Below are 13150 nucleotides of genomic sequence, written 5' to 3' on the forward strand. Positions count from 1 at the left end.
GTATGTTTAAGCATGCAGGATTTCATGGTGCATTCAGGTGTACCCCGTAAACACTGATAAACTCAAGCCGTTGTTGTAAAGTAACCTCCTGCCATCTAGTGGATCTTCCTCTAGTTCAACAGTTTGTTACCAATTGACTGGTGAAATAAGTTATTGTTATTTAGCAGACGCTTTTTCTCCAAAGCGACTTACAATAAGTACATTTGTCAAAAGAAAGAAAGAAAAAAAGAAAGAAAGAAACCACAACATATCATTGCCGATAAAGAGCTAAAAATAGAACAAGTGTTAGGTCCTCGTCTGAGTAAAGTAGTAGCTGTTCAGCAAGGATACCTTAAATACAACACTACTATGATCAAAGTGCTATAGGTAAGAACAGTTACATAATGTGGTGCATTTTTGAAAAGAAGAATTTGAAAATGTAAATGGCTGTTGATCTTTAAGAATCAGCAAAACAGTGCTTGAAATAATGTTGGATTTGGAGAAACGTGACAGATCTGTGACTTTAAGAAGCTTAAACTGTGAGTTGCGTTGTACTACAACTTGTCTTGAAACAGACATGGCATACTCCACAAGAACAAACTTACTGTGCATCTTGTAACCACACAATAAGCCTTGTTTTCTTCCCCTCGCAGCCTCCTCAACAACAATCATATACGAAGGATCCCCAGGGGGGCGTTTGAAGACCTGGAAAACCTCAAATATCTGTAAGTCGCCCTCATGTCAATTCTGTTTTCCTTTTGCGGTCAAGTGAAAGATTTTGAGACAATGTTGCATCAATATGTTCTCTCAGACTTAATAAAAGGTAAAAGGTCACTGTTCAAGGAGTCAACAGAAGAGGAAGCGTGGTGAAACAGGTCTTTAAAACATGCTTACTGAGTGAGACTGAGACAGCTGATGTTACCAGACTGCTCAGTCAGTGGAAATGCGTCAGTGTACGGAAAAAAAATGCATCAATGAAAAGTCTCCCTTTGTCTGACCCTCTGTACTTATCACGTCTGGAAGTGTTGACCTGGAGGCAGAGTTGGGAACAAATTGTTGAGGTGTGTGTAGCCTCAAGGGTTCTGTGGGATTGCTGGTTTGGCACCCTTTGTTAGTCACTTTACTTTATTGTGCTAAAGGTGCTGTCTGAGCTCAGTTTGACATGGTCTGTGTCTGAAATCACTCACCACCAGCTCTGTAGTGAGTTCACCATGTTCTGTTGCTGTCTGAATGGATGGTGATAATGATTATACCCTATACAGTGGACTCACAGTATCCGAGCATTATATATGTGAGGTGAGAGTAGAGAGAGCAGCGCTACTAAGACAACTCCATCAGTGGTGGCGTGAAAATAACATACAGTAACATACAGTGAGTAGAGCAACAAATAACGAGTCATACGATCACAAAGTATTTTATACTCATTTGTTAATAAAATATATATGCTTTTTGACCCCATATTGACAGCGGCAGCATCTGTCCGCTCCATTCCCTCTTACCTTTCACAATAAAAGCCCTTGAAATATACGCTGCATGACGGCTTACCAGGGCAACTTAAATTCACTCATCATTTTGATAAGAGGCAGCTCAACAAAATAGCTTACATTATGTATGTACTGCATGCAGTTAAGTCCGTATTTATGATATATGGTCTACTTAATTGTGCGACCTAAATAAAGGCACCGAGAAAATGACCCGAGAAGTGTTTTTTCACTACCGACGATGAGCTCACTATATAGTCTTCTAGAAAGTAGACAGGAGTGAATGAGTTAGTGATTTTGGACACAACCATGGACTGATGTCCCTGCTTGGACCTCAGAGAGGAGATACGTATGGTATGTAACGGTGGGACAAAACCTGGAGATGGTAAATGTTGTATTTTATTAGCTTTAATTGATTTTGACACACGTTATGTTCTACGTGCTCTCTGATAAGGCAAGGCTAGGCGTCTGCATGAGGGCCGATAAAGTCAAATATAAATATAAATATTAGCAGGAACTAGTTCTAAAGCCTGCCTGTGTGTCTGGGAAAGAACTGTTACATCACTGCCCAGTTAATATCGTGGACAAACCCAGCACACTTGAGACAAGATTATATACATCAGCTCTGAGAGGAACAGAAGGAAGAGGGGGTGAGTAGAAGGGATGTGGGCTTTTCTTTTTTTCTTTCTTCAGCTTACTGACACACAAAAATACACATTCCCAACATATATCCTGCCTCTTTGTGTCGTCACTAAATCCGTAACTATTTTAATTACAGCGGCGCCCACTTAAAGGCACAGTTGATCTAAAGCCAGCACCGTTGCCTGACCTTTGTGATTATGGTGAGGTATGCCCCCACCCTACTAGCTGGGGGCTAGATGGTATCTCCCAGCTCACCTCTTCACTTCCTTTGGACCCCAGTAAAGTCCACGCCCTGTCATCTTTCATGTCCTCCAAAGCTAATGGCCGGGCGTCTGCCTATAGAGCAGCTCTGTCTCCCACGACCACCTCCATCAACAAGTCAAACGGAGGTCACCGCTCCTCTTTGTGGGAACTCGTCACTGCTTATTTGATCTTTTTCTAATGATTTAGTTGCATCACATCCAGCTGTAACTGATGATGATGTGTCCATTCTGTTCTGTATCCATCCTTGCTATGTATGTATAGTTTTAGTTTGTGTGAATGCTGATATAGGTAATTTAATGAAGTGATCAGCAACATGTAGGGTGGTTTCAACAATGTGAGGCAGGCTGTTGAAGTGCATACTGTCTACCTTTTGATGAGGAATACCACTAAAGGATAAGTGGCCCCATGAGATTTTAGCCCACAACTTCCAGATCCAGCTTCCCATCCAAACTCCCCCCCCCCCCCACACACACACACACACACACACACTCACACACTCACACATCCGCTGTGTTTCTCATTCATTCACAGGCCACATGATTCTCAAAAGTTAAGTCAGTCGTCGTTATCATGGCATCACAATAATACTTGTGGTTGCTCCAGTGTCACTCAAGTAAACACTTACCCATCCAAATGGAATAATAATCGTTTTGGTTTGGTCATGAATCATTTCCTAGTCGAGTAGTTTGCATGAAGTTCACTGTCCTTTCTCTGTGAGTGTTACTTTCTTAATAGTGGCTTTTAGCTCAATTTGTTTGAATCATTTATCATATTTCATTTGATAAAGTTGTGTGTAATAACCTTTCATCCCCCATGGTAAGAAACCTGATAGCATTCACACAGCCGTGTTAAAGCACAGAGAGCAGTGATGAATAGAGGATGTTTATTTTTCCATGCATCGCGTCAGTGCTGTGGGGAGATCTGTATCTCTCATCATGTCTCGTCATGAGTGCAATGGTGGAGGGTGAACTCGAGAGAAGGGAGATGAAAGGACGGACGGCTTAAGCCATTGCTTTTCTAGTATCACATGTCCACGTATGATGGAGGGAAAACATGCACACGTCAAGGAGATCTGTCTTTCATTGTGCTAAAATACCACATTGATATTACTTCTTTTTCAACTATAAATGTTGAAGTACCTGAAAAAGGTGAAGGCATGGAGAAAAGACACACAAATAGATTAGTGTTTAATCTTTCTGTTAAATTCCTTTATTGTTGCCTATATTGACTTGATTACTCTGTGAGTTACTAGCTGATATTGTGATAGTGTTTAATTGTTACTTAGTCAGGCACATCTGTGTGAAAGTCCTGTCGATGTCCACGAAGCAGCGTAGTGTAGTGTATACTTCACACAACATACATACCCACTCTAAAAAGTTCTTATTGATCAGATCCTCTCTACTTTCTCTCATAACAGAATCCAGATGATCCTGTGTGAGTGTGTGTGTGTTACTAATGTTACTGATTATCTCTCCTTTCAGCTATTTGTACAAGAATGAAATCCAATCAATTGACAGACAAGCATTTAAGGGGCTTGTCTCTCTTGAACAACTGTAAGTGACCAACTTCCTCGACCACCTTTTCCTTGCAACTTCCAACTCTTCCTCCTCCCACCTCCTGTCTCTCCGTCTGTAAACTCCTCTACCTCCCCCCCCCTTCCCGTTTCATGAAGCCTGGTAATGTCTACATGGTCATACGTGATTTATAGACCCTTTTACAGTTTGTAAAGGATGATGATGTGCCTATTGTGTGCGCATACAGTTTGGCAACAGAGCTACAGTGGACTGCAAGACCTTGTCGAGCTTTGCAAGAACATCAACCGCTAAACATCTCGAGGGCAACACAAACAAATTGACTTCCCATGTCTGTGTGCTATTAGTGAGTGGTTAGAATACATTAGCTAGTGGCCAGATATGTACAAGTGTTTGGTGGAGAAACCGAGCGTTTAACATTACGCCAGAAATCACAGGCATACAAGTCATACAAGGGATGCTTACGATTTCCGCTGCATTCATGTACAGAACGTAAAGAACGTAAAGTTTTAAAATGGGCGCTACAAATAGGAGCGTTTTTGATCAGTCCAGTGGTAGTTTAACAAGTGACCGTGGAAACTGGTGGCTCTCAGCTGAATGTGTCGTGGCTGCTCATGGTACATAACATGTAAGTGTCCTTATAAAACCTGTAAATCCCTTGAAATACACACATACATCAACCACTGATGTTACTACAAGCAACCAGAGACACATTTGGCTGAGTGTCACTAGGTAACGCGGTCACTTGATAAACTGAAACACCCGTTGCTCTAAAACAGACGTGAACCCGTCTGGATTCTGGAGAGCTTGACTCCGCTGTTGGAATATGGATTCGGACAACCAAACATGCAACAACCAGACACGTTGACGCTGGTTGATACGATGTTTTGTGCTAGCTTAAAACGCCACTTCCGTTGCCAACATGCGCACGTAGTTTTTGGATGACGTCTGCTGTAAATGGGTCTGAAAGCAAAGTCATGTATAGATTGTTTGAACAGAATTGCGTTGCTAGGCGACAGCTAGGGTCCATGTTTACTTTCTGTAAGCTGATGTTTCTCACACTGCAACAAAAAAAAGAAAGACTGGAACACATTGTTGACATTTACAATGGAATTATATTCCAAAAGTCTGCTGAAGGTAAACATGGACCCTAGCAATGCAATCCAGACGGTCTATAGTGACAGGCATGCCACTGATGGCGTGATCTGTTTGAGTCCGTAATGAAGGCTGTGTGACGTGACTGTGTAGGCCTTACACCGGTGTCATGAGAGCTCTGTCCAGATAGTGTTCGTTGCAGTGACACCTTCCCCTCTACCCCTCCACCGCCACCATGCATGCCGTGTGTGCACCCACCCTTGTATGCCGCGCTGACCCCTTTTGAACCCTTTGCATGAGTCGCATGTCTTGTGTTCAGGACAGCAGGTGTTCGCCACCCCCATGCAAAGCCGAAAGCATGATATATAGCCTCGTGCTGCTCATAGTGCCAGCAGCGTCATGCCGGAGTGAAAGCTTCTGCTTTAGAGCAAAGCTTTACTTGTATTGGGTCTCTCCTGCTACTGCAGAAACTCCTCTTCTGCACCAATTTGCTGTAATCTGCTCAAAGTGTTTATTTGTGAGAACCTTTCAATGTTCATTCAGTCTGTTATCAAATGAAACTGCTTCCTGTAAGTCTGAAAACTGAAACTTCTTTGCTGCTTTTACAAATAACTGGCCCTGTTGTATCATTATAAACTTGCATGTTTGATAAGAAAAACACATTAGCAATTGTTGATTGATGTTATATATATATATGAATTGTGTTTTCAGAATTGTAATAGAATTTGTGTGACTGCCGTCTGCAGGAATGATGATGTAGTATGTCAATAAGCCAGCGTGTCATTATCAAAACCAATATGGCTGATTTCCCTGAGCAAATGAAGCTTTCTGCCCGTTTGGAGGAAACTATGATTTTCTGTAGCTCTCGGCAACCGCATTAGCAGAGAACAAATGGCCAATTCACCACGTCAAACTATTTCCAACATCAGGCTCCGTGCCTGGCAGCTGTTTTTGGTTTTGCTACGATAATGAAGGATTTTATATGTGAGTGACAACTTCTGAGCCAGATTGCTTGGCAATAGTGCTTCTCCATCCTCACTGGGCAACAGAAGCCTGAAGTCACATGCTTCTTCAGGGCGGGGGAATATGCACATACGTGACTCAGTAGCACTCTCCTGTTGGGTTGGGTTGTTAATGAGCATACAAGGATCACACAGGCGTAGAGCAACAGCATTGCAAAGTAGGACCTTCTACATAAGGCTGCACGATTATATGATAATCATGATTATTTTAATCAATATTGAGATCCTGATTATTCATTGATTTTAGGGAAAACATTTGTTTACTGCACTTTCTCATTCAAACAAAGGAAATCCCAGCTAACGTACTAATTATTTGCATTAAAATGAGACATGTCCTTATTCACAGTGCATCTCCTTTGACCACTATTTAAAATCAAATCATGCATCAAAATGAGACTTAAAATGAAGTTCTTCTTCACCTGAATTCAGTGCATTGGTGATTTGCTCTCTAAAACAAGTAATTCATAGTACATTACTCCTCTACACTCTCAGGGTGTGCATGCAGCAGTGTGGTGATCCCAAACCCCCCCTGATAGCTGGCCGTTATAGTTTAGGAAGATGATTCCATATGCAGCAAAGATTTCTGCTTTAAGATCACAGTCAAGCATGTTCGTTTCATTGTGGGACGCCAAAATCATGATTCATATTCCATTACTTGTGCAGCCCTACTTCTAGTCCTCTTTACCCAGTTAAGACTATGGCTGATTGCTTTCAGGTCAACTAAACTTCTAAACGTAATCAAAGTGTAATGAAATAGCTGGTGTTGGATGCTGATTGACCCTAGAGGTGCATTTTTTTAATCTTAAATCATTTTTGCTGCTGTCTTCCTTCAACTTTTCTGTCTTTCGCTCGTCTGGATTGTGCTGTGTTTTTCTGTTCTGGCTCCTCTATAGCAGGCTACACCCAGAGACATACTGTAATGTTGGACGTTCAGTACAGCTCGTAAAAACACAGCAAAGACTCAACAGATGAGATTTACCTAAAGTAAAAACTAAAATGGACTTCCTTGTGTGGAATATTGCATTTTAGTTTACATTCTGTGCTGCTTTAGTCTTTGTGTGTGCGTCTGTTTGCTGCTGCAGCTGCTTTGACTGTTGCTTTCCCTGTCTAAACAAGCAGATACCCAACTGAAACCTTGCCGTTACAATTCAGCCATCAGTTGGATTTCATTTCCCTAACCTTTTATTTGTTAGCATATGGTTTGATTTATGTTTTCTCAGCTCAAAGGCTTTTGGGGGCATAAATTATATTTGCATTCCATGAGATAATCGTTTTACTTGCTTTTCACCTGCGGGCAATCTCATTTCAATCTTCGACCTCAGCCATAGGTTTCCAGACCCTGTATATCAACTGTGCAAGATTAATGCCCGATGTGCAAATTCCTCCCGTCTGGCTGCATTGATCTAGAGCTAGACATTGCCTTTTCTCAAACTGTTATTTCAGTAATATAAAGTGCCAGGGATGGACAGGTAAACAGGGCTGTCTGGAGAGTTTTACCTACTAGGACAGTGAAATGATTAGCTCTAATCCAGTTTAACTGTGCTTTGTCTACACTTTGTTCTTCTACAGGTACCTGCACTTCAACAACATTGAGTCTTTGGAACCAGAATCATTCACTGACCTACCAAAGCTGGAACGACTGTAAGTTCATGCTGTGTGACCACCCGTCCAAGATTCCTAAAAATGTGTTCAGTTCACACACAATCCCCCCCCAAAAAAACGTTCTCAGAAGGAAAAAGCAAATTTCAACTTAAATGCTCACATAAATCAATGGCTTAATAGATCCAACGGTGCAACTGGATTCACCGGGGCACTTGATGGGAACCAGAAAGCAATAATTAGCATGATGTACTTGGTATTGAATTAAAAGTGTCAACTCAGGCAGGTCCAGACTTTGCATAGCATGACATTGGAATGACCAGCAAAACTATGCTGCAGTATAAATGCGTACAGCCAACGCCCCTGGGGCTCCTCGTATGGTAAAGAGATCGGTTTGTTGCTACGTCAGACAATGATATATTAATTACAGCAGAGTTGATCCCTGACTTATATTTAGTTCCCATGAAACTAATTTAGTGCTGTGTCTTGAAATGTAAGGGATTGCGTTATTTTCGCTAATACTGCTTCCAAAAATACTCATATTGGACCAACCGTTCAAGGGAAAAGAAAGCAGTACAACTGAATGAGATAACAGCTCTAAAGTCGGAGTCCTGACTGAGAACACACCTCATTAAACACAGGCCTGAACTCATTCCACAGGAATGTCTCTCTAAACATTGCAGAAATATTTACCAGTAATATTGTAATGGGTTAATCCAACCCTGTAGGATAGGTTTTCAAACTTATTTTATCCTTATTTACTAAATATACCTTCACATGAAATCTGTATAAGATCATTGTTTAATTCATTTCAAATCATTCCCTTCCAGTCTATTCACTCGGTACAACATATAGTATGAGGTCTAATGCACCACATGACCTACCTGAAGACACCTCTATTCATTCTTTTGAAGGAGGATGACCTGTTGTGACTTATGTGAGTCACCATGACGATTCCTCAGTTCGATAGCTGCTCTTCATCGAGACCAGCTGTGCAGCAGGGCGGCCCTGCGTTTGTTTGTCCTCTCCTCCAGGGAACAGAAGTTATACACTTTTATATATACAACAACAACATACAACATTTTGTTCCCTTTCAGTCGATTCAATGGGTACATCACATTTCCTTTGCTGCATCAGCTGAAGGTGGAGTCGCCCTCTCCACCGCCAACTCAGGAGCCATCGCGGTTCGCGGCTTCTAGATGAGATTGGAATTGCCACAGATTCCATTTTCCCTTTGGCCCGCTGTGCAGCGATCTCCCTGGGCAGGGGGGTCTATGGTTGTGGTTGTGCACAGACATCTGTGGCTGACTCCGTCCGACGTTCTGGATAAGGACAGGGTCATCTATCTGGATGAGCCAGTGTGCTTGTTTTGACTGCCTCTTGATTCCAGGCAAATTCTGAGACAAAGGCTCGTAGGTTCTGTCGCACATTCAAGCTCTGGGTTTTTCAGCAATGCAGAAGAGCTTGCTAACCTCGGGGCAGCAGTTTTTTTATTCCCCGGCTGGAAATATGCTTAATTTCCATCCAAGCAAGGTTGTCAGAGCGCAATGGCTGTGTTTCATCAATACCTCGCTCAGATTCATCTGGAATGCAAACTGCGTCCTTTGTAAGCTTTTGCAGCGAGTAGAGAGGGTAGAGCCGGCCGTACGTACGAGGGCCAGTCTTTGCCACAGCAACACGGGTTTTGGTTCTGACCCCTTAAGTGGGTTTCCATGTTGGGAGGTCCATTTAAATAGCTATGGGTCTGCCCCCAATTGTGGTGGCAATGATCCCAGAGTGCATACTATGGCGGGCGTTCCAGCAGTGGTGAATGTACCAAAATGTACTCCCATTTCAGTGCTCTGTTGTGGATGTTTTGACATTCCTTCAGGAGCTGCTGGATCAGAGTCTCTCATTTTCCACAATTAAGGTCTATTTGGCAGCTATATCTGCCTGACATGTTGGCTTTGACGGGGTGACACCTGGCACTCTTGCCTTGGTCTTTTTTTTTTTGAAGGGAGTCCACTGGCTGGAAATCAAGCATCCCCTCTTAGGATTTGGCTCTTTGTGTTCCCCATTTGAACCCATCAAGTCTGTGGAGATTTAATTTATGTCACGAAAGACTGCACTGCTTCTTGCTTTGACCTCCACAAGGAGGCCGACTGACTGAATGCTTTGTCTGTGCATCCAGCTTGTACCCATTTCACTGATGACACTAACTGAGGGATGACCATAGTGACGGATGTATATAGGCATTGCCTCACAAAGGTCTGCCTTCAAAGGCATGAATGGAGGTGTCTTCAGGTAGGTCACACAGGGTATGATATCCCATACTGTATGTTTTCCTCCTCGTCCCCCTCCATCGGGGGACAGACACTACAGGGTGCATATCTAAAGGTGCAGATTGCAAACATTGAATTGATTGAATCTGTTACCCCTCCCTTTCCAAGCGTGTCAGAGAACTACGCTGTCCTTAAGGCAACATAAAAACATCAATGGCCCTCTGGAAGCCAGTGTTTGGTTTGTCCAGTCAGGGCTGTTGTAGGAACATGGCCAGTGAACCTGCTACCTATGTGGACATGAAGGGCTCATTTGAAGCTAGCAAAAACACAACTCTTAGTTTCAGGTGATTATACACTAATTGATTATCTGCCAATAGGTGCCCTTGAATCCGACACACTGGATCTTTAAGAATGAATCATTTTGGGGGAATGTTTTGGGCAGAGCCTTACATAAATGTTTGACGCTGCTTTTATCTAAGTCAAGGTCTCCAAGGTCATCATAGCATGTGTGGGAACAAATGATTGTGTTTTTTGTCCCTTTTGGACAATTAAAAAAGTGTGATTCATGAAAACTTTGTATTCATTCCAATAACACAAGCTCCTCATGTTTGTGTAGCCATTGATGGACCTTTCTGAACTCCTTACATTTTTGATTTTCTCTCTCTCATTCAGGTTTTTGCACAACAACAGAATCACCCAGCTCGTCCCGGGAACCTTCACTCAACTTCAGGCCATGAAGCGACTGTAAGTGGAAAGCTGCCTTACAGCCACTGAAACAGCTGTGTTAGAATGCATGTCTCTATCAATTTCTGCAGCTGACTCCCATGACACTCTGTATCAAGTGGGGCCTGTTGTCAGGTTTCTATCACACGGTTCACAGGCTTTCCCAGAGTTTCGCTGCTCTCTGAGTCAGCTGCAGATGAGATAGAAAGGGACTGTGAAGGGTATGATGAGAAAAGCAAAGAACATTCTAATATCCGTCTTGCACAAAAGATCATTAATTTTCCTGAGATATTAGAATTTGGGGTCTAATAGCATGAGGCAAACTATCGCTAGCATAACAAATAGCTTGATTCCCTCTTGTTTGTCTGCCATGAATGAACTTTTAAGTGTTTGTTAAATCCCAGGCCAGTTTTGTAAAAGGTACTACAGTAGACTTGTGGCAGTAGTGTTGGAGGATATATAAATACACAAATGATCACTTAGACTCTAAGCCTTTAATTTGTTCATAACACACTTTATCAGATAAAGCTTGACATGTGTAAAACATTGCCAGTTCTATTTTCTAAAAACCATGTCATGGATAATGGACACATTGTGGGAGAACTGAGAGCTGGATCAGTTACCAGAAGAGGAGGCCAGGCAGAGAGACAGTTTCCCACGGGCAGGAGGAGAGCGTGGTCCAACATGGCCCTGCTGAGCCCCACTGTTTGGACTGAGCTGGGCTCGGCTATGCCAGAGCAGATTTAGTTCATAAACTGCCAGAGGGGATTTACACGACACTGCTGCGTGCACGACTCCACAGCAACATGTCATGTTATGCTTTATGGATGGATTAAATGCCGATTTCTCACATGCGACGTGTAAATGTGTCTGTGCTTGTTGTCTGTGTGTTCAGGCGACTGGATTCCAACGCCTTAAACTGTGACTGTGAGCTGCTGTGGCTGGCCGACCTGCTGAAGCAGTATGCTGAGTCGGGTAATGCCCAGGCCGCCGCCACCTGCGACTACCCCAGCCGCCTGCAGGGCAGATCGGTGGCAACGCTCACCGCCGAGGAGCTCAACTGTGGTACGGAGAAAAGCACCAGACCTCCCAATGAGCATGACGGTACCGGACTATCACGGAATGAGTGATTCCAACCAGGGGTTCCATTAGTGTGTCTGAGAATAGCAGGCTTTTAATAATGCAATCTGTTTCAGATATGAGGTCATTTTAAACTTGTTTTCAGCTGTGTCGTTGTTTAACATCTCATCTGCTGCTACATGAGTACCAACGAGGCAGATCATGTAGAGACAGCACTCTGACTCACTTATTGAAATCCACCATTCGAAACGGAGAGAAAAACACATCTGGGCATACGTAAAGCCATTCAGTACACACACACAGTTGTATAGCAGCCTGCACGTGGTTTCCATTTTCCTATTCCTATACACTCTCCTTACCTAAACCTCAGTCCACATACAAAGCCTAGAGCCTTCCTTGCAGCAAATAGCATGTATGCATAATCACCCTGTCCCACGTACAGAGACAGGTGTATCCTGTCTTTGTGTCTGAGGTCTGCAGGCACCCAGCTGTTTCACTCTTCAGACACCACCAGATGTGGCAGAGTCTGGGTAAAATGTCTGTGAGGACCTCCTTTGGCCTCTGGGCTCTCCGGTATCAGACCACCAGCAGCTGCTCAGTCCGTGTATGAAATCGGATTTGGTATGGTGTGATATGGAGGGGGGCAGTAAAGTAAACTTAGAGAACAGAACGCTGTACAACACTAAGAGAACACTGATCAGCCACACAACAACACATACCATGATCGTCACTGGTGAGGGTCTACGTGACTGAAGCTTGGATCCAGTTATTTCAGCTCTGTGTGAGATGTTTAATTGTATAATTGTGTTTCCTACTAGATGTATATTATTAAAGACTCCCGCCATATTATTCCCACCCCACAGAAGTGGTTCTCACCGGGTCTGAATGTTGAAATTAGAGGAAAGAAGTGAATCATAAACCAATAAACAGACTGAGACTACCTCTGTCTAAGACATAATTATAGTCTCAATGTATTTTATTGGGAAATTTGGAAAGAATTGATCTAAATTGAGTGTACAGTAAAATTTAAAAAAAATGTCAATGTTCAATTTGTATCTCCCTCTAAGCACATCAAATGATAACGTTTCCTCACTGTGATTTGTGAAATGTCTGTAATATTGTGGTGACGGAAGATTTAAAGGCTGTGTTGTGCCACGTTGGTAGGAATGCTCAGACAGTTTTTGATTAACCTTTTTTGTAAAATCACATGAGGACATAATAGTGGCCTTATCTAGCTCCGTGGGAGGAACATAATGACACCACAATGAGGATAACGTAATCATTGTTTTGTTGGTATCCTAGCCCCAACTACCGTTACTTCCAGTGCTCTTTTAGCCCCAGAGCAGAGGATACCTGGCATTAGATACACATCTGGGAGTCTCCGACCCCCTTTTGATCTGATGCAATGATCTTTCTTCCCTTTTTTGGCAAATGTACTGTAAAGAGGTATGGGGAAATCAAACTTTTAATAT

At 42.8% G+C, this 13150-nt stretch overlaps 1 protein-coding gene across 1 annotated transcript in view; it reads left to right on the forward strand.

Moving 5' to 3' along the window:
- The window catches only part of pxdn (peroxidasin), a 58172-nt gene that overhangs the window by 17867 nt on the left and 27155 nt on the right, over positions 1 to 13150 (forward strand). Inside the window, exons 3-7 of the mRNA XM_084013974.1 lie at positions 633 to 704; positions 3848 to 3919; positions 7585 to 7656; positions 10548 to 10619; positions 11494 to 11663. Coding sequence (XP_083870100.1) covers positions 633 to 704; positions 3848 to 3919; positions 7585 to 7656; positions 10548 to 10619; positions 11494 to 11663 — 458 coding nt within the window. The remainder of the gene's footprint in view (positions 1 to 632; positions 705 to 3847; positions 3920 to 7584; positions 7657 to 10547; positions 10620 to 11493; positions 11664 to 13150) is intronic.

Source organism: Eutrigla gurnardus (assembly GCF_963514095.1).
Source record: "Eutrigla gurnardus genome assembly, chromosome: 7".
In the NCBI taxonomy this organism is placed as follows: Eukaryota; Metazoa; Chordata; class Actinopteri; order Perciformes; family Triglidae; genus Eutrigla; species Eutrigla gurnardus.